Here is a 25,580-nt window from a genome sequence, read left to right as displayed (position 1 = left end):
ATACGATAATTTTAAAGTGTTAATCATGAAGAATCTATGCGCGAGCGTGATCTTGGGCCTGGATTTCCAGTGCAACCACCAAAGCATCACGCTCAAGTACGGTGGGTCCCAGCCGCCCCTCACAGTGTGCGGCCTGGCTACCCTGAAGGTAAAGCCGCCTTCGCTATTCGCGAACCTTACCCCTAACTGCCGGCCAATAGCGACCAAAAGCAGGAGGTACAGCTGGGAGGACAGGCGGTTTATCGCAACCGAGGTAGACAGGCTCCTGAAAGAGCGCATTATTGAATGCAGCAATAGCCCGTGGCGCGCCCAAGTGGTGGTGGTAAGGGGTAGCGAGAAGAAACGGATGGTGATCGACTATAGCCAAACGATCAACAGGTACACCCAACTAGACGCCTACCCGCTACCCCGCATATCAGAAATGGTGAACCAAATCGCCCAATACCGGGTGTTCTCCACCATCGACCTCAAGTCAGCGTACCACCAGCTCCCTATCAGACCAGAGGACCGCCCGTACACCGCCTTCGAGGCGAACGGACGCCTCTACCAATTCCTCAGAGTCCCCTTTGGGGTGACGAATGGGGTCTCGGTCTTCCAGAGGGAGATGGATCGCATGGTCGATGACCACCACTTGCAGGCAACCTTCCCCTACCTCGACAACGTCACCATCTGCGGTCACAACCAGCAGGATCACGACTCGAACCTCGAGAGGTTCCTGAAAACCGCACAAAAACTCAACCTCACCTATAACGAGGACAAGTGCGTTTTCAACACCACGCGCCTCTGCATACTAGGCAGCGTGGTGGAGAATGGGGAAATCGGACCAGACCCCGACCGATTGCGCCCCCTACGGGAGCTGCCCCTGCCCAACACTCCCAAAGCCCTGAAAAGGTGCCTGGGGTTATTTTCTTATTATTCCCAATGGGTCCCCAACTACTCCGACAAAGCCCGCCCCCTCTTGAAAGCATCCTCTTTTCCGCTCTCTGCTGAGGCCCACGCCGCCTTCAAAAGCATTAAGCAGGATATTGAGCGGGCCACGCTACAGGCAGTGGACGAGAACACTCCATTTCAAGTGGAAAGTGATGCGTCTGACTTTGCCTTGGCGGCCACCCTCAACCAGGCGGGGCGGCCCGTAGCTTTCTTCTCGAGGACCCTCCAAGGGCCCGAGATCAGACACTCCTCCGTGGAAAAGGAGGCCCAAGCCATCGTGGAGGCAGTGCGCCACTGGCGCCACTACCTAGCCGGCAAACGCTTCACCCTACTTACCGACCAGCGGTCGGTAGCGTTTATGTTCAATAATAAACAGAGGGGGAAGATCAAAAATGATAAGATTCTTAGGTGGCGGATCGAGCTCTCCACCTTCGAGTATGACATCATTTACCGGCCAGGGGCCCTTAACGAATCCCCAGATGCCCTCTCACGAGGGATGTGTGCCAGCGCCACCGGGGATCGGCTACAGACCCTCCACAACGACCTCTGCCACCCAGGGGTCACGCGGCTGTTCCACTTCATAAAGTCCCGCAACTTACCCTACTCGATTGAGGAAGTTCGGTCTCTGACCAGGAACTGCCGCACTTGCGCTGAGTGCAAGCCTCGGTTCTACCACCCTGATAGAGCCCACTTAATCAAAGCTACACGGCCCTTTGAGCGGCTCAGCTTAGATTTCAAGGGCCCCCTCCCGTCCGTCGACCGCAATGTTTACTTCCTGAACATTGTGGACGAATACTCCCGGTTCCCATTCGCCTTCCCCTGCCCAGACATGACCAGCGCCACGGTCATTAAATGCCTCAACAGCCTGTTCTGCCTGTTCGGTATGCCGAGCTACATCCACACGGATAGGGGGGCGTCCTTCATGAGTGAAGAGCTACGCCAGTACATGCTGTCCAGGGGTATCGCCACGAGCCGTACCACCAGCTACAACCCCCGGGGTAACGGTCAAGTGGAGCGAGAGAACGGGACAGTATGGAAAGCAGTCACTCTAGCTCTAAGGACCAAGGGCCTCCCTATCTCCCGCTGGCAGGAAGTCCTCTCAGATGTGCTCCATTCGATACGGTCGCTATTGTGTACTGCCACTAATGCCACGCCTCATGAACGAATGTTTAGCTTCCCCCGGAAATCCACCTCAGGCGTATCCATGCCGTCATGGCTCTCCACCCCGGGTCCGGTATTCGTGCGAAGGCATGTGAGGGGCCATAAGACGGACGCTCTCGTGGAGCCAGTGCACCTACTCCACGCCAACCCCCAATACGCGTATGTCCGGCACGCCGACGGAAGGGAGGACACCGTGTCAATAAAAGACGTCGCCCCAGCCGGTAACGACAGCAACCACGGCAATAGCAGCAACAACGACCACAGCAACTCTTACCCACCCACTACTCTTTCATCACCCCCGGAAGAACATCGACCAACGGCACCCCCACCAACTACCCCTTCAACAACCCTGGCGGCACCCCCGGCAGAGACCCAGGAGGCCACCGGGGACACCCAGCCGACACCCGCGAGACCACAACAGCCACGTCGGTCGCAGAGGACTACCAAGCTCCCGAACAGACTAAATCTATAGAAGGGGTGAATGTGATGAAATATTCCATTCATCACTGCCTGTGACTGTGGTTGGTTTCAGGTTCCCCCTTACCATTGTATTGCCTGTGACTGTGGTTGGTTTCAGGTTTCTCCTCACCATTGTATTGTGTATTGGAATGTATGGAATGTGTTGTGTGTAGGGCTCCGCCCATACCTGGCCTCTATGTAAGCCAGCTCAGTCTGGCCTCACAGCCAGTACTGCAGACCTCCAGGGAAGATACCTCTCTCCACTTCTAAGTTAATAAAAGCCTTGTTTTGTTTCGCTAACATCGAGTCTCGGGATTATTGAGGCACATCACTGAATATACAAGTGAACAAAACCTGCACACAATGCAAGCTACAGAAGAAATCCTGCCCACACTCATCTAAGGGGCAGCGTCAGACATATTTATTAACACAGCCCGTTCCAGTGAAGCGACGAGCTGACGGGAATAATTCTAGTAAGTTAACCTGCACAATCTGGAATCCTTTCTGATTGACTGCGTACACTCACGCACAAATGCTGGGTTTAAGCAACCTCGCACCCCCGAAAATTCCACAGAAACCCCCCCCACCCCCCTGCAACAGACCCCCTCAATCCCGCACTCCCACCCCCCACCCCCCGAAAAATGTTGTCTTCATGTTGGCTGATGGCGAAGGAATGATTTGCAGGGCTATGGGGAAAGAGCTGGGGGAGTGTGGGACTAATTGGACAGCTCTTTCAAAGAGCCGGCACAGGCAAGATGGGCCGAATGGCCTCCTTCTGTGCTGTACGATCCTATGTCCACTGATATCTTTTCTCTCTGTTCTCCCTGGTGCAGCCCCCTCCTTACTTGAGGCCAGGCACCTCTGGCGGCCCAGTGGACACTCGCTCCGACTGCAGCGGATAGGCAGGTCGCAGTGAACCATGGCCCCAGGAACAGACCCCCTTGCTCTCTACTTCAGAAGCAGTGGCGCAGCTGAGCAAATTCAGTCAACGGTCAATTTGCAACCAGAGGCCACCAGCAGGACCGACGGAAGGAGAGCAAATTAAAATCAGCAGCGGGAGCTCGGGTCAGAGTAGAGTGTTGCCATCTTTAGAGACACTCCTCCTCTGGAAGGCCATAGGGAGGTCTCTGTGGCCAACCTATACTTTTAACCCCAAATATGTAAATGGCCCATCTTTTACTCAAGTAGGTACAGTAGACTCTTCATCTATGTACTTCTATCTCCTACTAAGAATCTTTCACCCCTGTGCACTTCCTGTCTGCATCGCTTCTTGTTTCTGTCACACTTTTCGCACCTTCTCCATTATAAATTCGAACGTCCACATTTATAATGGGATCGGCCTCTGTAAATCTTGCCACGATCACGCTGCAACCGGATGATGGCTGTGCAGTGAATCTCAAAATGTTCTCTCTCAGCTTGGATACCATGTTGATAGTTTTTAGCAAGCACAGTTTCTCCCCCCTCAGTATTTTCGCCTTCTTGGCTTCCTTTACAAGTTCTAAAATTTTTCTGTTTTAATTTTATATATTTTGTATTTTTCTCTGCGTCCGCCCCCCTCCACCCACCCCCCTCCCCGAATTTTCAGCCGAGCGCCGTGCTTCCCCACTGGTCTGTCGGCCCACCACGGTCCGGTGTGACTCGCCCTCTACCCCTCCCAAACTCCACTCTTTCCCCACTGGTTTCCTGTGGCCCGTTCTTAGCCTCTGGCCTGTGTGCATGCTTCAAGCAGTGGCAGCAGCGAGCAGAAAGAGAGCGGCCCGAGAGCGAACCTGAATTAAAGCAGCGACAGCGGCGAGAGGATAAAGAGCGGCCTGAGAGTGGACCTGAATTAAAGCAGCGGCAGCGGCGAGGGGATAAAGAGCGGCCCGAGAGCGGACCTGAATTAAAGCAGCGGCAGCGATGAGAGGATAAAGAGCGGCCCGAGAGCGGAGATGAATTAAAGCAGCGGCAGCGATGAGAGGATAAAGAGCGGCCCGAGAGTGGACCTGAATTAAAGCAGCGGCAGCGGAGAGAGGATAAAGAGCGGCCCGAGAGCGGACCTGAATTAAAGCAGCGGCAGCGGCGAGAGGATAAAGAGCGGCCCGAGAGTGGACCTGAATTAAAGCAGCGGCAGCGGCGAGAGGATAGAGAGCGGCCCGAGAGTGGACCTGAATTAAAGCAGCGGCAGCGGCGAGAGGATAAAGAGCGGCCCGAGAGCGGACTTGAATTAAAGCAGCGGCAGCGGAGAGAGGATAAAGCGTGGCCCGAGAGTGGAGATGAATTAAAGCAGCGACGAGAGGATAAAGAGCGGCCCGAGAGTGGACCTGAATTAAAGCAGCGGCAGCGGAGAGAGGATAAAGCGTGGCCCGAGAGTGGAGATGAATTAAAACAGCGACGAGAGGATAAAGAGCGGCCCGAGAGTGGACCTGAATTAAAGCAGCGGCAGCGGCGAGAGGATAAAGCGTGGCCCGAGAGTGGAGATGAATTAAAGCAGCGACGAGGCTCTGATTCAAAAACAACATCAAAGAGTGACATCACAGGAGAGCAGGTAGGTGATTGGTTGGTGAGTATTACAGCTTTTTTCTTGTTCTCTAAGTTAGGGAATGGGGTTAAATTAAGAGCTGAGAAACTGTAGCTTTCTGGTACTTATTAAATTAATAACTTAAAATAATCAAACAATAAAACTAAAATAGCGAGTGAATAAAAGCTTTAACTAATTAATTAATAAATAAAACAAGGTTAGCGTTGGCAGGGCAGGTGGTGTGTCGAAACTGCGGCATGCGGGAGTTGGTGGAGAGCATCGCGATCCCGAGCAACCACATCTGCAGTAAGTGTCTGCGACTCGAGGAACTTCGGCTCAGAGTTGTTGAGCTGGAGTCTGAGCTGCAGACACTGCGATGCATCAGGGAGGGGGAGAGTTACCTGGACACTTTGTTCCAGGAGGCAGTCACACCCTTTAGGTTAAGTAGTACTTTAGAGTTCATCAGTGGACAGGGTCAGGAGGGTGTGACCGTGAGCCAGGAAGGGCGGGGCGGTGGGTTTGCCAACTCTGTTTGGGTGCATTCCTGGAGCTTTGGCCACATGACCCCCCGCCTCGAGCCACAATCCCGCTATTGGTCCATCCTCCAGGCTCACTGCCTTCTCACGGCCAATTGGAAAGGGAACAGACTCTTTGGTACCCAATTAGATTGGTCTTGACTGTCGCTCAAACACCCTTTCCCCCCCCCCCCATCTCCAATATTTTTGTAACTGATAAATGAAAGTGCTTAAAAATACAATTTTTTTTAAGGCCCCTATGATTTCTCTCCCGGGAGTTGCTCGCAGCGGTTCCTGGAGGTCAGTCTTCAATCCCTGGAGACTCCAGGGCAATCCCGGAGGGTTGGCAACCCTACAAGTTAGGTTAAAATGAAGCCCCTTGGTCGTGACTTGCTGTGCACGTTGCCACGGGATGGCAATTAGTACATTTAAATTAAACAGTCACGCTTGGTGAATAATTTCTGCACTCGCCGAGGGCTCAGTTGATACACGCGTGGCTAAAGCCATACTTGCCTTAGGCCTGTTCCATAGAGAGTCAACTGGTAGAAGGAACTTGCGTTTATACAGCTCTCTCACCCTAAGTACAGGAAACTTTGTGCTATCCGGCACCCACGGGACTGAGCTGCTGCCGTTGCCTTAAAACTGCCGTACTCTCCAGAGTTAATGTTGAGAGATACGGAGATTCTTATCTCCGTATTTGACAACAAACACACTGTTGCTTAGCAACAGCTTCTAAACACTCGGGTGTGGCCTTAAAGCTCTGTAGCTGAAGCTGTTGCTATAGCTACAGACCTTGCACAGCTTGACTGTTCAAACAAAGCAAAAAAAACAAACAAAAAGAATAAAAAACGGCTGCTGATTTTTGCCGGTGGCCCCAGATTGCCGGATAGCTCACCTCCGGATAGCACAAAGTTTCCTGTATGTCTCAATGCACGTCACAAGCAGTCGCTGTTATATCGGCAAACACAGCAGCCAACAAGCGCACAGTAAGATCCCACAGACAGGAAATGTTAACTTGTTTTTTTCATTTTGGCTGAGGAAGGACATCAGGAGAACTCCATCCTCTTCTTCTATGTCCGGCTGAAGAGGGCCTCGGCTTAACGTCTCATCTGACGGGTATCGCTAACAATGCAGCACTCCCTCAATACTGCACTGACAAGCCACCCAAGGTTATGTGCTCAAATGGGGCTTGAAGCCACGACCTTCTGATTCCAAAGCAAGCAATCTACTGAGGCAATAATTGACCTGAAGCCCCCTATGTTTGGGTGGGGTGCGGTGGAGGGGGTGGGGCGGAAAATCAGTCAGGGTTCTTGCTCCAGTAACCCTGATTGGGAAGTGCACGGGGGAAAAATTGAGCGCGCTCCCTTTTGGGGTGCTAACTTCGCTGGGGTGCTAATTTTAGCACCCCAAAAAAATTAGCGCCCCCGCGGTCGAAATTCATTGGTAGTGCCCCAAGAGGGAACCGGGGTGCTGCTGGAAGTGCACCCCCTCCCTCTTGGGGCGCTGCGAGTGAATATGGCGCTGCGGCATGTCACGCCGTGGTACTGCAGGCCTTCCTCCCCTTCTTAAAGGGGAGGGGCCTAACGTAGCGCGACCCGGGGCCCAGCTGGGCCACCGGGGATTGGAGTGCTGGCAAAAGAGCCCGGCACTCAAGAGAGGTGCCGGGCTCACGGAGCGCAGCCGGCACTCCGCTTCGGAGGAGGCCGGGGACGGCAACGGGGGGCAGGTGCTGGCAGGCGGCCAGCAACAAAAATGGCCGCCCGGCACCTCCCCTTTAATTTGCACCGCCCCGGCCGCAAGTAGGCCCCCCCCCCCGACCCCAGCGGACACTGCATCTGGCGGTAAGTCAGGGGGCGCTACCGAAGATCGCGGTCGGGGCGTGAGCGGGGCGCGAGCGGGGCGCTGACCTCCTGCTGAATTTCGCGGGAAGCAACCGAATTTTTAGGCCCACATGTTTGGATATCAGATAAGGATGGGATCAGACTTGATGGCTGCCCTACACAGCCCAACAGGCTGCCGAAACACACCGGTTTAGGCTGGCAAAACTATCGGGAAAGATTGAACAGGCTGGGTCTCTGTTCTCTAGAAAAGAGAAGGCTGAGGGGGTGACCTGAGACGTCTTGTGGGGGGAGTCCAAAACAAGAGGCCATAAATATAAGATGGTCGCTAATAAATCCAATAAGGAATTCAGGAAAAACTTCTTCACCCAGAGAGTGGTTAGAATGTGGAACTCGATACCACAGGGAGTAGTTGAGGCAAATAGCAGAGATGCCTTTAAGGGGAAGCTAGATAAGCACATGAGGGAGAAAGGATTAGAAGGATCTGCTGATAGGGTGCGATGACGTAGGGTGGGAGAAGGCTGGTGCGGAGAATAAACACCGGCATGGATCTGTTGGACCGAATGGCTTGTTTCTGTGCTGTACATTCTATGTGCATGTGAAGAATAGCCATTCGGACACGGCACTGGAGGGCAACTCTGTGCCCAGCGCCTTCGGGAAAGAAGTTGGGAAAACCATTGCATTTCCATTCAGAGGGTGGTGGAAACCTGGAACGCTCTGCCGCAAAAAAGCTGTTGAGGCTGGGGGTCATTTGAAAATGTCAAAAACTGAGATTGATATGTATTTTGTTTGGCAAAGGGTATTAAGGGTTGAGGAACCAAGGCGGGTAGATGGCGTTAAGATACAGATCAGCCGCGATCTAACTGAATGGCGGAAGAGGCTCGAGGGGCTGAATGGCCGCCTCCTATGTTTTTATGTTCCATTTGGAGAGAGGGTGATGTGAGTCGGACAGTGATAAACAGCCTTCACCACAGTTCACACGGAGACCTGTCGATCACTGAATGGGACCTAGGTAGACGGAATAGTGAGCTCTGAATCTCACCCTCTCTTCATCAAGCTAACTCAATATCGCTGCATTAAATATTACGGTATTGCTGCGTCCTCTGCTAACTCATGACTGACAGGCCGATGTTCAATAGTTTATTACAGCAGACCCGGCAGCACAATACAGCGTAAGTAGGATGTCAAGCGGATGCCTGACCTTTCAGCTTCTGACCAATGGGCAGCTTTTCAGATACTTAGTGGGCTGGAGCAGCTGAACCCAGAACAACACGGTTGGGCTGAACCAGGGCTGAAGGTCAGACGGGCACATGGTCAGGGTCACGTCGGACAAATTTAGGACAGGCATAAGGACCTATTTCTATACTTAGAATTATGTTGAAGCCACAGCACAGAAACAGGCCCTTTGACCCAATTAGTCAATGGTGTCTATCCGCCATATGAGCAGTAGTCCTTATCTCATGTGTCCACAACCCTTTATTCCCCTTACTCTCAACCACCTATCTAACCTCGTCCTCAATGTTGGCATGTTCTCTGGTTCAATCACTTCAGTCATTCCACGGTCTCACAAACCCCCTCTGTAAAAGAAATTATCACGCACTCAGTCCTAAATCTCTCACATTTAATGTCATAGCTATGTCCCCTCATTCCAGACCTCTCAACCACTGGAAACAGCTGGGCGGGGGGGGGGGGGGGGGAGTCAGGGTAATTTTAACCTAACTCTACCAGTGGTAAACTGACAGGATTGGATTGGGTTCAATGGAACGTAGAATCGGGCGGGGTGGAAAACGGTTGGAAGGGAACAGCTTTCGGTCTAAAAGCACCCGAGTTGAAATATTGTTAAATTATTAAAGAATGTGATTCGATGAGTGAAAAACAATCATGGCTCATAGTTATGTTTATTTTCACATGTTTATTCGTGAACCTGAGGGGAGATGAGGAGAATTTATTTTACGCAGCGAGTTGTTGTGATCTGGAACGCGCTGCCTGAAAGGGCGGTGGAGGCAAATTCAATAGTAACTTTCAAAAGGGAATTGGATAAATATTGGAAGGGGAAAAAAATGCAGGGCTGTGGGGAAAGAGCAGGGGAGTGGGATTAACTGGACAGTTCCTTCGAAGAGCTGGCACAGGCACAACGGGCCGAATGGTCACCTTCTGTGTTGCATGATTCTAACTCACTTTTAGTTCATTTGAAGCTCTCTTCCCGCCTTCCTGTCAGCAGCAATGGGCCGGGGCTGGGTCAAAGGTTGTTATTTTTTTTATGGAGAGGATATGGGGGTTGGAAACTCAACTCCGGGTTGAGTTGGACGGCGAGGCTGCAAACAGTCTGGTTCAGCCTGAGACAGTGCTGGAGAGATGGGAGTCGGTGGCGAGGGGGTTCAGAATTTGCGGGGGGCTGCTGAAGACGACAGTGTCGGTCTTACCAATGTTCAGCTGGAGGAAATTTTGGCTTATTTGGATGTCGGACATGCAGTCTGACAACACCAGAGGCATTCGAGGGGTGGAGAGAGCTGGTGGAGAGGAAGAGCTGGGGTGGGGGAGGGTGTGGTCATCAGCATACATGTGGAAGCTTACTCAATGTCACCAAGCGGCAGCACGTAGATGAGGAAGAAGCTGGGGCGAAAGGACAAGTCCTCGGTTCTGGCGAAAGGTCACCGCCCTGAAACGTTGGGGTTGATTTTCAGTGTGCCGTGAGGCGGGCTTTTAGGCGTGCGGGGGGTAAAAATCCTGAATTCGGGGGTCCCGACACCATCCCGCCCAAAACCCGCCTCCACGTAAGTTTCAAAGGAGGCGGGTACCCGCCCCGCACTGGGACCCGCCGACCCAAGGCGGGAAGGGATTAGTGCCAATTAACTGCCTGTTAACAGGTAGTTAACAGGCAGTTTTTAGCCTAATCCCTATTTTGAGGGGTGTCGTGTGGGATTCCCGACGGCTCCAAACCACGCCAGGTTAGAGCAGGCGGGCCGTCGGGTTGAAGGACTTGGAGGGGTCGCGATGTTGGTGTTCAGGTGAGTGATGGGTGCATGAGTGTAGAGGTAAGTGTGTTTGGTGTGTCTAAAGTGTGTAAAGAAGTTTAAATTACCTGTACTTACCTTTTAAGCCTTCCTTCCTCTAGGCTGCGGGAGTCCATCATTCAGCCAGCACTGAAAGCAGAATGGCTGCGAGCTGTCAAAAGTGACAGCCTTCAGCTTTCAGTGCCGGCGAGAGTTCTAACTGAGTCTGTGTAGAAGGACTCAGGTTAGAAGTAAGACTGTCAGTGTTTGACAGCTTCAAACAGCTGTGAAACACTGATAGTTCATCTGTCAACACGTCTTGACAGATGAAATTTCAGTCCGTGACGTCACCTGTTGCCGGGTGGCCCTTAATTGGCCTGCTGAGCCCGCTGGGCGGGCTCAACAAGGTCAATCAAGGGAAAATCGCGTGGATTGGCCACATCTCGATGGAGGCGGGACTAAAACCCGAAAGTTGTAGTCCCGCCTCCTTCCCGACTTCTGTAGGAAAATCCAGCCCGTTGACTCTGTTTCTCTCTCTCTCTCCACAGATTCTGGCAGAACCTGCTGAGTATTTCCAGCATTTTCTGTTTCTAATCCCAGGCGGAGTTGCGAGGTAATGGCGTGGAGCTGGGAAGAGAAGCCATTGCTGGCGATAATCTGGCTACAATTGGACAGATAAGAGTCGAACCAAGCGAGGGTAGTTCCATCGAGCTGGGAAGTGAAGGAGTGGAGTTTGGAGGAGGATGGTGCGGTCAACCATGTCAAAGGCTGTAGAGAGACCAAGTAGGGCTAGTGCACCACGGTCACAGTCACAGAGGGTGTCATTTGTGACTTTGATAAGGGCCTTTGCGGTGTTGTGGCAGGGCTGGAAACCTGATTGGAGAGGTTGAAAGCGAAAGTTGCAGGAAAAATGGGCACGCATTTGAGAGGTGACAACACATTCAAGGAATGGAGAGGAAAGGGAGGTTGGAGATGGTAGTTTGCAAAGACAGAGAGGTCAAAGGTAAATTTTTTTGAGGAGGTGGGTGGTTTTCAAAGGGAGGGGGACAGTAGCTGAAGAGAGGGAACCACTAAGGGAGCCAGGAAGCAAAGGCTCAAAAACACAACCACGAATCGACCCTGCAGCATGAACAAGGCAAACATAACACAATCATGAACATGTCGAGCAGATATTGGGTAGATTAATTGTTCTGTGTTACAACCATGCTTGCTCTGCTCATACTGTGGGGCACATTCATTTTCTGTGTTACGAGCCTGTTTACCCTAACAGGTTCAAAACACAACCATAAATCTGTCTAACGATATCAACAGGGCAAACATTCTGCTAACAAAGTAAATAGTTCCACAGCACAAGAGGGTAGAAGAGAGGCTGTAACTGGCCAACCTTGTATTTTTTGTGTCTCGCCCAGTTTCTCCATCGCTGCCCTGAAGTTATTTTGCTGGCGTACAGTTCCATGGCCGCTTAAGTGGCTCACGTTGCTATTCCACAGCTGAGCCCCTTTCCTGCCCTCGCTCGTCACACTCTATCTCACACACACCACGCACACACCACACACACGCCACGCACACCACATACACACCCCCCACACGCCCCCCCCCTACACCCCCCCCACCCCCCCCACACCACCCCCCCACACACACCCCCCCACACCACCCCCCCCAACACCACCCCCACACCCTCCCCCACCCCCCCCCCACACACACACACACACCCACACACCCACACATACCCCCCCACCCCCCCCACACACACACCCCCCCACACACACACCCCCCCCACCCCCCCCCCCCCACACCCCCCCCACACCCCCCCCCCACACACCCCCACCCCCACACACACACACCCCCCACACACACACCCCCACACACACCCAACACACACACACCCAACACACACACACCACCCCCCACACACCCCCCCACACACACCCCCCCCCACACACCCCCCACACCACCCCCCCCACCCCCCCCCCCACACACACACACCCCAGAACACACCCCCCCACACACACACCCCACACACACACACACACACACACACACCACCCCCCACACACACCCCACCCACACCCCCCCCCCACACACACACCCCCCACACACACACCCCCACACACACACCCCCTGTGATGAAATATTCATCATCATCACTGCCTGTGACTGAGATCGGTTTCAGTGCCATTTCCCTTCCCCCAGACCTCATTGTATTGTGTACTGGAATGTGCTGTATTGTATACTGGAATGTGCTGGAATGTGCTGTGTGTAGGGCTCCGCCCATACCTGGCCCCGTTTGTAGGCTGGCTCAGTCAGGCCTCAGCCTCCAGAAGGAAGACATCTCTCTCGCTTACGTGTTACGTTCTAAGTTAATAAAAGCCTTGTTTTGTTCTGCTAACTTCGAGTCTCGGAATTATTGAGGCACATCAATTTTATTAACTTATTTTTCAACACTATGGATCAACTCCTGAAACCCGAACGTTTGGATTTGGATCAACATGCTCCGGACGCATCAGCACGCTTCGGACACTGGTTTGAGTGTATGGAATTCTTCCTGGACAATTCCGCAGCCGTCAAAGACGCTACGGACGCTGCGAGGATGAGACTCGGAATTCTGCGGAATTGGGTAAGCCACCGGGTTTACCCCCTCATCCAAGACGCCGAGACGTACCTGGCCGCCTGCGACATCTTAAAGGCGCATTACCAGCAGCCTACGAATGAGGTGTATGCTAGGCACCTGCTCGCTACCCGCGCACAGCGACCTGGGGAATCGGTGGAGGAGTTCCTAAGCACCCTGAAAATGCTTGGCAAAGACTGCAAGTGCCAAGATGTAAAAGCCGCAGTGTACACTGACGAGCTTGTTCGCGATGCCTTCATCACAGGCCTCAGCTCCACTTACATCCGGCAAAGACTGCTGGAAAAAACGGGGTTGGACCTGAAACAGGCTGCGGACACCGCGCGATCCCTGGATGTGGCCCAGAGAAACTCGGACGCCTACTCTTCAACCCGCGCCGTCCACGCCGCCACGTGTGCACCGAGGGCGCCGCCATCTTGGAAGGCATCTTCCCCGCCCGACAGCCCGACACCAGCTGGGCCCCGCTCTCCCCCCAGAAGCCCTACGACAGCCGCGACGTGTCAGGGACCCAACTGCTACTTCTGCGGGCAGCCAAAGCACACCAGAAACCTGTGCCCGGCGAAAGGCACCACCTGCTTTAAGTGCGGTAAGAAGGGGCACTTCGGGAAGGTGTGCAGAGGGAACCCCGCCGGAAAACCAACCGCCGGAAAACCCGCCACCGCCGCGTGTGCGCCGTGGGAGCGGCCATCTTGGACGCCATCTTGCCCGACCTCGTGGGGTCCGCCATCTTGTGAGCAGACAGCGTGGACGCCATCTTGTATCGATCAGGGCCCTACAGTGGCATCGGTCACAGTGGACCAGACCAGGCCGCACCCGCTATCCAGATCAATGGTGGACATCGAGGTAAACGGGTGCCGGGTTAAATGCTTAATTGACAGTGGAAGCACGGAGAGCTTTATCCACCCAGAACTGGCACAACAACTCTCCCTAAAGGTGGTCCCTACTCAGGGTACCATCTCTATGGCTGACAAAAGCCAGACATCGACCATTCTGGGTTACTGCACGGTACAATTGTGCGTTAACGGAACTGTATATGATAATTTTAAAGTATTAATCATGAAGAACCTATGTGCGAGCGTGATCTTGGGCCTGGATTTCCAGTGCAACCACCATAGCATCACGCTCAAGTACGGTGGGTCCCAGCCGCCCCTCACAGTGTGCGGTCTGGCTACCCTGAAGGTAAAGCCGCCTTCGCTATTCGCGAACCTTACCCCTAACTGCCGGCCAATAGCGACCAAAAGCAGGAGGTACAGCTGGGAGGACAGGCGGTTTATCGCGACCGAGGTAGACAGGCTCCTGAAAGAGCGCATTATTGAACGCAGCAACAGCCCGTGGCGCGCCCAAGTGGTAGTGGTAAGGGGTAGCGAGAAGAAACGGATGGTGATCGACTATAGTCAAACGATCAACAGGTACACCCTACTAGACGCCTACCCGCTACCCCGCATATCAGAAATGGTGAACCAAATCGCCCAATACCGGGTGTTCTCCACCATCGACCTCAAGTCAGCGTACCACCAGCTCCCTATCAGACCAGAGGACCGCCCGTACACCGCCTTCGAGGCGAACGGACGCCTCTACCAATTCCTCAGAGTCCCCTTTGGGGTGACGAATGGGGTCTCGGTCTTCCAGAGGGAGATGGACCGCATGGTCGATGACCACCACTTGCAGGCAACCTTCCCCTACCTCGACAACGTCACCATCTGCGGCCACAATCAGCAGGATCACGACTCGAACCTCGAGAGGTTCCTGGAAACCGCACAAAAACTCAACCTCACCTACAACGAGGACAAGTGCGTTTACAACACCACGCGCCTCTGCATACTAGGCAGCGTGGTGGAGAATGGGGAAATTGGACCAGACCCCGATGGGGAAATTGGACCAGACCCCGACCGATTGCGCCCCCTACGGGAGCTGCCCCCTGCCCAACACTCCCAAAGCCCTGAAAAGGTGCCTGGGGTTATTTTCTTATTATTCCCAATGGGTCCCCAACTACTCCGACAAAGCCCGCCCCCTCTTGAAAGCATCCTCTTTCCCGCTCTCTGCTGAGGCCCACGCCGCCTTCAAAAGCATTAAGCAGGATATTGAGCGGGCCACGCTACAGGCAGTGGACGAGAACACTCCATTTCAAGTGGAAAGTGATGCGTCTGACTTCGCCTTGGCGGCCACCCTCAACCAGGCGGGGCGGCCCGTAGCTTTCTTCTCGAGGACCCTCCAAGGGCCCGAGATCAGACACTCCTCCGTGGAAAAGGAGGCCCAAGCCATCGTGGAGGCAGTGCGCCACTGGCGCCACTACCTAGCCGGCAAACGCTTCACCCTACTTACCGACCAGCGGTCGGTAGCGTTTATGTTCAATAATAAACAGAGGGGGAAGATTAAAAATGATAAGATTCTTAGGTGGCGGATCGAGCTCTCCACCTTCGAGTACGACATCATTTACCGGCCAGGGGCCCTTAACGAATCCCCCTGACGCCCTCTCATGAGGGATGTGTGCCAGCGCCACCGGGGATCGGCTACAGACCCTCCACAACGACCTCTGCCACCCAGGGGTCACGCGGCTGTTCCACTTCATAAAGTCCCGCAACTTACCCTACTCGATTGAGGAAGTTCGGTCCCTGACCAGGAACTGCCGCACTTGCGCTGAGTGCAAGCCTCGGTTCTACCGCCCAGATAGAGCCCACTTAATCAAAGCTACACGGCCCTTTGAGTGGCTCAGCTTAGATTTCAAGGGCCCCCTCCCGTCCGTCGACCGCAATGTTTACTTCCTGAACATTGTGGACGAATACTCCCGGTTCCCATTCGCCTTCCCCTGCCCAGACATGACCAGCGCCACGGTCATTAAATGCCTCAACAGCCTGTTCTGCCTGTTCGGTATGCCGAGCTACATCCATACGGATAGGGGGGCGTCCTTCATGAGTGAAGAGCTACGCCAGTACATGCTGTCCAGGGGGATCGCCACGAGCCGTACCACCAGCTACAACCCCCGGGGTAGCGGCCAAGTGGAGCGAGAGAACGGGACAGTATGGAAAGCAGTCACTCTAGCTCTAAGGACCAAGGGCCTCCCTATCTCCCGCTGGCAGGAAGTCCTCTCGGATGTGCTCCATTCGATACGGTCGCTATTGTGTACGGCCACTAATACCACGCCTCATGAACGAATGTTTGTCTTTCCCCCGGAAATCCACCTCAGGCGTATCCATGCCGTCATGGCTCTCCACCCCAGGTCCGGTACTCGTGCGAAGGCACGTGAGGGGCCACAAGACGGACCCTCTCGTGGAGCCAGTACACCTACTCCACGCCAACCCCCAATACGCATATGTCCGGCACGCCGACGGAAGGGAGGACACCGTGTCCATAAAAGACGTCGCCCCAGCCGGCATCGACAACAACCACGGCAATAGCGGCAACGACGATCACAGCAACTCTTACCCACCCACTACTCTTTCATCACCCCCGGAAGAACACCGACCAACGGCACCCCCACCAACTACCCCTTCAACAACCCTGGCGGCACCCCGGCAGAGACACAGGAGGCTACCGGGGACACCCAGCCGACACCCGCGGCACCGCAACAGCCACGTCGGTCGCAGACGACTATCAAACCCCCGAACAGACTAAATCTATAGAAGGGGTGAATGTGATGAAATATTCATCATCATCACTGCCTGTGACTGAGATCGGTTTCAGTGCCATTTCCCTTCCCCCAGACCTCATTGTATTGTGTACTGGAATGTGCTGTATTGTATACTGGAATGTGCTGGAATGTGCTGTGTGTAGGGCTCCGCCCATACCTGGCCCCGTTTGTAGGCTGGCTCAGTCAGGCCTCAGCCTCCAGAAGGAAGACATCTCTCTCGCTTACGTGTTATGTTCTAAGTTAATAAAAACCTTGTTTTGTTCTGCTAACTTCGAGTATCAACAGGGCAAACATTCTGCTAACAAAGTAAATAGTTCCACAGCACAAGAGGGTAGAAGAGAGGCTGTAACTGGCCAACCTTGTATTTTTTGTGTCTCGCCCAGTTTCTCCATCGCTGCCCTGAAGTTATTTTGCTGGCGTACAGTTCCATGGCCGCTTAAGTGGCTCACGTTGCTATTCCACAGCTGAGCCCCTTTCCTGTCCTCGCTCGTCACACTCTATCTCACACACACACCACACACACGCCACGCACACCACATACACACACTCCAAACACCCCCCCCCAACACACACACCCCCCCCCACACGCACACCCCCAGAACCCCCCCCCCACACACACCCCCCCCCCACGCACCCCCCCACACACACACCCCCAGAACACACACCCCCACCCCCCCCCCCACACACACCCCCCCCCCCCCCACGCACCCCCCCACACACACACCCCCAGAACACACACCCCCACCACCCCCCCCACCCCCCCCCCACACACACACACCCCCCCCAGACACACACCCCCACACACACACACACCCCCCCACACCCCCCCCACACCCCCCCCCCCCCCCACCCCCCCCCACCCCCCCCACACACACCCCCCACACACACACCCCCCCACACACACACCCCACACACACACCCCCCCACACACACACACCCCCCCACACACCCCCCCCACACACACACACCCCCCCACACACACACCCCCCCACACCCCCACCCCCCACACACCCCCACACACCCCCCACCCCCCCACACACCCCCCCCACCCCCCCCCCCACACACCCCCCCCACACCCCCCCCCCCACACCCACACCCCCCCCCACCCCCCCACACCCCCACCCCACACCCCCCCCCACACACCCCCCCCACACACCCCCCCACCACCCCCCCCACACACCCCCCCCACCCCCCCCACATACACCCCCCCACACACACACCCCCCCCCACACACACCCCACACACACACACCCCACACACACACACCCCCCCACACCCCCCCCCCACACACACCCCCCCACACACCCCCCCACCACCCCCCCCCCACACACACCCCCCACCCCCCCCACATACACCCCCCCCACACACACACCCCACACACAGACACCCCACACCACACCCCCCCCACACACACACACCCCCCACACACACCCCCCCACACACACCCCCCCCACACACCCCCCCACACACACCCCACACACACACACCCCACACACACACCCCACACACACCCCCCCCACACACACCCCCCACACACACTCCACAACACACACTCCACACAACACACACCCCCCACACACACACACCCCCCCCCACACCCCCCCCACCCCCCCCACACACCCCCCCCCACACCCCCCCCCACACACACCCCCCCACACACACCCCCCCACACACACTCCACACAACACACACTCCACACAACACACACCCCCCACACCCCCCCCCACACACACACCCCCCACACACACTCCACAACACACACTCCACACAACACACACCCCCCACACACACACACCCCCCCCACACACACACCCCCCCACACACACACCCCCCCACACACACCCCCCACACACACACCCCCCCACACACACCCCCCACACACACCCCCCCACACACACACCCCCCCCCACACACCCCCCCCCACACACACCCCCCACACACACCCCCCCCACACACACCCCCCACACACACCCCCCCACACACACCCCCCCCACACACACCCCCCACACACACACCCCCCACACACACACCCCCCACACACACACCCCCCACACACACTCCACACAACACACACCCCCCACACACACCCCCCCCACCCCCCCCACACACACCCCCCCCACCCCCCACACACACACACTCCCCCACACACACCCCCCCACACACACACCCCCCCACACACACCCCCCACACACACCCCCCCACACACACCCCCCCACACACACACACCCCCCCACACACACACCCCCCACACACACACCCCCCACACACACCCCCCACACACACTCCACACAACACACACACCCCACACACACACACACCCCACACACACACACACCCCACACACACACACCCCCCACACACACACACACATCCACACCCCCCACACACACACACCTCCACACTCTCACACACAGGCAACATGTGTCACTGGATAGTGATCAGCAGAGGAAACCCTGGTTATCACCAGGTCACACAACACAGACTGCAAATGAAAATGGAGTTTTCTTGGTCTGGCATGAGCTCAGAGACATTGAGCTCGATATTAACCACCCTGCACGATGGCCGGGAGAGGGTCATGGGAGGGCATGGGGGTTAAAAATTTAAAAACGGTCAAAGCATCCCCAACCCACCACTTATGCGCCTGCCGCCATTTTCACGGAGGCGGGCTTTGTAGCGTGCGAGTGTTCATTAACATATTTAAATCAGGCTTCCACAATGCAATTGGGAGACCAATTTAAAATTCATTGTCGCTGTGCGGGTGTTTCCCAGGGCTCGGGAAACCCGGCAGTGAAAGGGAGGCGGGAACAGCTGGCTAAAGAAGATAAGAGCCTTTTCCAGCACTCCTTGTAGGCCAGAAGGAACAGGAGTGCTCGCCCCGGCCCCTCAAGGATGCCTTTAGTCTCTCCCCTCTGCTGATCGCAGCCTCTCTCTCCCCCCACCCGATCTCCAGCCTTAACCCTCCAGAGTGCCTCGCTCTTCCACCGCCCTCTCACCCCCCTGATTTCTGGCTTTCCCTCCTCCCGATTACCTCTCTCTTCACCCTCCCACCCCTCCAAGCCCCGATCTCCGGCCTTCCCCCTCCCAATTGCCTCTCTCTTCCCCCCGCCCCACAGCCCTGATCTCCAGCCTTCCCTCCCTCTGACTACCTCTCTCTTCTCCCTCTACCCACCAAGCCCCGATCTCTGGCTTTCCCTCCCCTCGATGGCCTCTCTCTTCCCTCCACCCAACCACCCCTCAGCCCCGATCTCTGGTCTTCCCCCCTCCCGATTACCTCTCTCTTCCCCCCCCTCTTCCTCAAGCCCTGATCTCCAGCCTTCCACTCTGCCAATTGCCGGGTCCCTGCCAATTTGGCTGGTTGCCAAGCGGGAAACGGAAGAAAAATGGAACAATAATGAAGTCCTGCCATTAAATTCAGCCGGACCTCTGCGTCTTCGGTCTCGACACGTTCCCCGGCTGTTTGCACCCTCCTCCCCGCACCCTCCCCGTAAATAGCGGGACCATTGACTTCATAGTTGAGCCATCAGGGAGCAACTAATCTTGTGCTTAAACAGAAAGCAGTCACTCATCTAGCCCGTTCTCGGGAGTAATTCTTTTTAAAATTAAAGGCAGGGAATGCGGATTATTTTTTCACGAGGTATCAGCGATACCTGCGTTCGATGTTAGAGCCTGATTCTGTTTACTATGCCTGGGTTAAAAGGTCTGGAGTGTGTCACCTGGATCAATATTGCTTGCTAATAAAAAACAGATGCCCGTTACTTTTCAGTACGTAGGAGGCAGCAAGCTCCCTTACAGCCCGAGAAGAGTTACTGGGGAAACTTCAAATGGTAACAATAAGTAATAAGGAAACATTTACAGGGCTACGGGGAAAGAGCGGGGGAGAGTGGGACTAATTGGATAGCTCGTTCAACGTCTTCTGTGCTGTATGATTTGATGATACAGATTGTTGTAATGCTAGACAAACAAACAGACACATATGCTATAGATATATATATGTGTGTGTGTATATAATACGTGTGTGTAAATATATATGTAAAATATCCGGGGCTGTTAAAATGAATGGGACTTTGATCCCTCTGCAACAGATGTAAAATTCTCCTGGTCTAGCTCATCAATCTCACAAAATATGTGACCCAGTTGTTTGTGTTTCCTTACAATTTAACATGCAGACACTGTTTATCCATCAACCTGCCAAATAACAAATTGCTGTCTTTGCCAGCGATCCATCTGGGTTTATAATCATTGCACAGCTGAAATGAAATGGGTCCCTGTAACCTGCAACTTCAGAGCCTTACTGGGTTGAAAATGTCCAAAAGTTCAGGGGTCTCGGTGACAGATATCTGCCAAGCTTTCTCTACCACTCTGTCAGAGGTGCCGTCTTTCGGATGAGACGTTAAACCGAGGCCCCGTCTGCTCTCTCAGGTGGACGTAAAAGATCCCACGGCACTATTTCGAAAAAGAGCAGGTGGAGTTCTCCCCGGTGCCCTGGCCAATATTTATCTTTCAACCAACATCACTCAAAACAGATTATCTGGTCATTATCCTGTAAACACGAGGAACAGCACCTCATCTTCTGATTAGGCACTTTACAGCCTTCCGGACTCAATATCGAGTTCAACAATTTCAGATCATAACCTCGGCCCCTATTACATTTTTACTTATATTTTTTATCCACACCTTTGTTTTGGCCTTTCCTCCCCCACTTTCTTTTTTTTCTCTCTCCCACATGGCAGCTGTCTCCCATTCTGCCAGCGCATTTCACACCTAATCTAGAGCTGTCTTTTGTCTCCACTAGTCCTATCACCATCTCGTCTCGTTTTGAATACCTCTTAATGTCTCTTCTCTTTTGTTCTCTCCCAGCCTGGCCTCTTAATCTATTTCATTTCCTGTGCTTCTTTAGTCTCGACAAAGGGTTTTCACCCAAAACGTTGACTCTATTTTCTCTCCATGGATGTTGCCTGGCCTGCTGAGTTTTTCCAGCATTTTCTGTTGTTATCTGGTCATTATCTCATTGCTGTTTGTGGGAGCTTGCTGTGCGTAAATTGGTTGCCGCGTTTTCCTACATCACAGCAGTGACTACACTTCAAAAGTGCTTCATTGGCTGTAAAACACTTCGGAATGTCCCGAGGATGTGAAAGGCACTATATAAATGCAAGTTCTTTCTTTCTTTCTCTCATACCCGTTCCTTGTCCATATTGATCCATACATTTTTGGGATGGTGCTCCAGTGCCCCACCCCCTCCCCAATGCAGTTCGCTCACCTGTCTCCGAGCTCTGATTGTCTGCGTCGAGCCTCCTGAGACACGCCTCGTGAAGCTGTGTAATCTTCAGCAATATCTCACAGGCCGCATGCACACCCAGCACCTGCAGACAACACAGTCCCGTCAGAAGCTGCATCTTCATAAAGTCCACAGATTCCAATCAGGAAAATCTCATGTACAAACTCTGAACGCGCTCGTGCCATGTGTGGCCGCACTGACTTTATTTTGGGCACATTAACACTCTTGAGTACCGATGGCACTCGCTGGAGTCCAGAGCTACCTGGGGCCCTCGTGTCCATGTGGATTAGTGTTAAATGGTAACCCTTTACCATTTATCTTAATTTTAAGATACAGTAATTGGCAAAAGAAGTAGAGGGTGAGATGAGGAGAGTTTTTTATTTAATTGCAGCGAGTTGTTGTGATCTGGAAGCAGATTCAATAGTAACTTTCAAAAGGGGGATTTGGATAAATACATGAAAAGGAAACATTTGCAGGGCTGTGGGGAAAGAGCAGGGGGGAGTGGGACTAATTGGAGAGCTCTTTCAAAGAGCTAGCACAGTCACGATGGGCTGAATGGCCTGTGCTGTGGGATTCTAGGATTTTACGTGAACTTTGACAGTCGGAGTCTCCGTCTTCACCTCTCACCAGCGTGAAAAAAACACCTTTACTTCACTAACTATTTAAACAATGCCCCAAAGTACGTCACTTAGCTTGACCGGTTAAAAAAAAACTTAGCTTCAAATCTACTAGCGTTTATTAAAACACGTGTTTGACATACAAAATTCTTACAGGGCTTGACAGGGTAGAGGCTGGGAGGATGTTTCCCCCTGTTTGGGGAGTCTAGAACCAGGGGTCACAGTCTCAGAATAAGGTGATCGGCCATTTCGGACTGAGATGGGGAGAGATTTCTTCACTCGGAGGGTGGTGAATCTTTGGAATTCTCTATCCCAGAGGGCTGTGGAGGCTCAGTCGTTGAGTATATTCAAGACAGAGATTGATAGATTTTTGAATATTAAGGGAATCAAGGGGTATGGGGATAGTGCAGGAAAGTGGAGATGAGGTAGAAGATCAGCCCTGATCTTATTGAATGGCTCGAGGGGCCGAATGGCCGACTCCTGCTCCTATTTCTTATGTTGACACAACTATATTTTTTTGAACATAGCATTATGACATTATGCTTCTATCCAAATGTGGCGTTTCATCAATAAAGTTGCAACCTTCATCATTTTTCTTGCAATTTTCCCCCCAGTTCTCCTGAAGGCACTGACTTGTTACCCAGGTACAGTTTGATGAGCTCTCCCATACCTCTCCCAAGTGACTATCCTTCATAGTGGGTGAATGCCAGTAGGCTATTCGACCATGGGGGGTGTGGGGCGGTGGGCAAGACCCCCACAACTGAGTTGTATCCTGCCCTCAGTCCCACGCCCACACAGTATCCGGCAGAGGGGAGTGGGGAGTCACTGGATGGGGATCAGGAGGTGGGAAACCCGGTCTGGTTTATCCCCTTCCCTAGCCCAGTCCCACTTAAACCAAGTGTACCTGTCAGAACAGTAACATTCGAACTGCAAACGACGATAAACCAGAATTTAATGCTTGCAGTACCTTTATGGGCATAATACATACCCCTTAAAAAGGGAAAATAGTTGTATTAGTGGGACCCACCGATTGTAACGAAAACAAACCTCACAGTTATAAATATAAACACGATTTAAAGAAAAATATTGATGGGAATTAACTTTAATCACTATATCTGTTTTAATATAAATCTCCCGGACAATCGCAAAATAATTTAACATTATAGTTAATAAAACGAAATATATATATTTACACTCTTTTTTCCCTCTGTTACAAGCTGATGCTGACCCGGTTGCCGATTATTTATACCAGCAGGTCTAGCTGAAGTGCAGTTGGTTTTCTAACCTGCTCTCCCTGTATTTTAGTACACTTTAAAAGGTGCAAAATAACGCCATGGCTTTTAATCCTGTGGCGTTTTTAACCGCGTCTTTAATATAAAGTGAATGTAATGACTTACCCGGGGGATCCCGCACTGGCTCAGCAGGGCTGCGAGCAGGACGGAAACTTGACCGGACTTCATTGCGCCCCGACTGCGCCCCGCTTGCGGCGTTAACGCCGGGAATTTCGCCGCCGGGCGGGGGGCTCCCGCCGGCCGAACCGCTTCAGCGGGACCGGGAGCAATTCTCCAGCGTTCCCGGCTTACAATCCTCCTTTCTTTGCAAAGGTGCCGCCTCAGTTGGAAAATAAATAAAAAACATTTTTTTTAAAAAGAGCCCTAGAATCTGATCTTCTGTATTGTGTCAGTAGTAAAGTTTCTGAAACTGCTAAGATTTCTCACTCTCTGATCTGAGCCCAGATTTGACGGTGCCACTCTTGTATACATGTCCTCCTCCTGGTTGACAGTGGCAGTGACCAACCAGCGACCAACCTGCCTCGCCTTTCGCCAATGGCTGCACACTAAAGGGGGGTGGGACTATCAGGTACCTGACACGATCATTGCTCATTTTTTAGGTAGGTGAGTTTTTTTTTATTACATAGAAATCACAGCACAGAGAACAGCCCATTCAGCTCAAGCAGTCAGTGTCGGGTGCTTATCCTCCACACCATCAGTAGTCCTAATCCCAAGTGCCTGTCCTGTTCCCCTATCCCTCCATCACCACCCCCACCCTCTTTCCTTCAAACACCATATTCTCAAGTGTTGTGTTTCAATCACTAACTCCGGTTATGTGTTCCACAGCCCCACACCCCGTTGTGTAAAAGCAGTTCTCCTGCTCTCTCTCTCTCCTCTGCATTTGTCGGAGGCGCTGTCTTTCGGATGAGGCGTCAAACCGAGGACTCCCGTCACAGGTGGACGCAAAAGATCCCACGACACTGTTTCGAAGAAGAGCAGGGGGGAGTTCTCCGCCCAGCAACCTAGGGCAATATTTATCATCACTAAAAACAGATTATCTGGTCATTTATCTCAATGCTGTTAGTGGGAGCTTGCTGTGCGCAAATTGGCTGCCGTGCTTCCTGCATTACAACAAGTGACTACACTTCAAAAAGTACTTCATTGGCCATAAAGCACTTTGGGATGTCCTGAGGTTGTGAAAGGCGCTGTATAAATGCAAGTCTTTCTTTTCCATTTAATTTTACATCAATGTCCCCTCGTTCTAGACCCCCTCATCTAATATAGGTGAAGATTGAAGCAGAGGCTGCTGGATACACAGTATATTCACCTCCCTAAACAGTGACGCTAATACCGATAGTCGGCCTCCTGAATGCTCTCAGGCTGATTCACTATTAGAGCAGGAGTTTAACCTGGAGTCTTTCCTGTCTGTGTGACTCACTGAAGAAACACAACAAGCCACCGGGGGAGCTACCTGCTCAAACTTTTGCACGACGCCAATCTCCCACGCCACTGTCCCAGTCAGTCTTTTGCCAGCAGAGGGGAGCGCCAATTCTGGAGCAACAGGCTAAACTGGAAGAGATTTACGGTAATAAAATGTAGATAATAACTAGTTATGCAGCACATACTATGAGAACATCATATAAGAACATAAGAAATAGGAGCAGGAGTCGGCCATTTGGCCCTTCGAACCTGCTCCGCCATTTAATGAGATCATGGCTGATCTGATCTTGGGCTCAGCTCCATTTCCCTGCCCGCTCCCCATAACTC

General features: G+C 53.3%; 1 protein-coding gene across 1 annotated transcript in view; it reads right to left on the bottom strand.

Annotated features, from left to right (window-relative positions):
• The window catches only part of vipr1b (vasoactive intestinal peptide receptor 1b), a 90,984-nt gene extending 66,734 nt beyond the window's left edge, over positions 1 to 24,250 (bottom strand). The window contains exons 1-2 of the mRNA XM_085987419.1: positions 23,940 to 24,250; positions 21,908 to 22,010 (exon numbers count right to left, since the gene is read on the bottom strand). Coding sequence (XP_085843545.1) covers positions 21,908 to 22,010; positions 23,940 to 24,002 — 166 coding nt within the window. The 5' untranslated portion in view covers positions 24,003 to 24,250. The remainder of the gene's footprint in view (positions 1 to 21,907; positions 22,011 to 23,939) is intronic.
• Positions 24,251 to 25,580: the final 1,330 nt, after the last annotated feature.

Source organism: Somniosus microcephalus, chromosome 5 (genome assembly GCF_052327205.1).
Source record: "Somniosus microcephalus isolate GS21.2 chromosome 5, FLI_Smic_1.0, whole genome shotgun sequence".
Taxonomy (NCBI): domain Eukaryota; kingdom Metazoa; phylum Chordata; class Chondrichthyes; order Squaliformes; family Somniosidae; genus Somniosus; species Somniosus microcephalus.
Note: the sequence above shows the minus strand (reverse complement) of the source record. Positions and strands in the feature narration are given on the sequence as shown.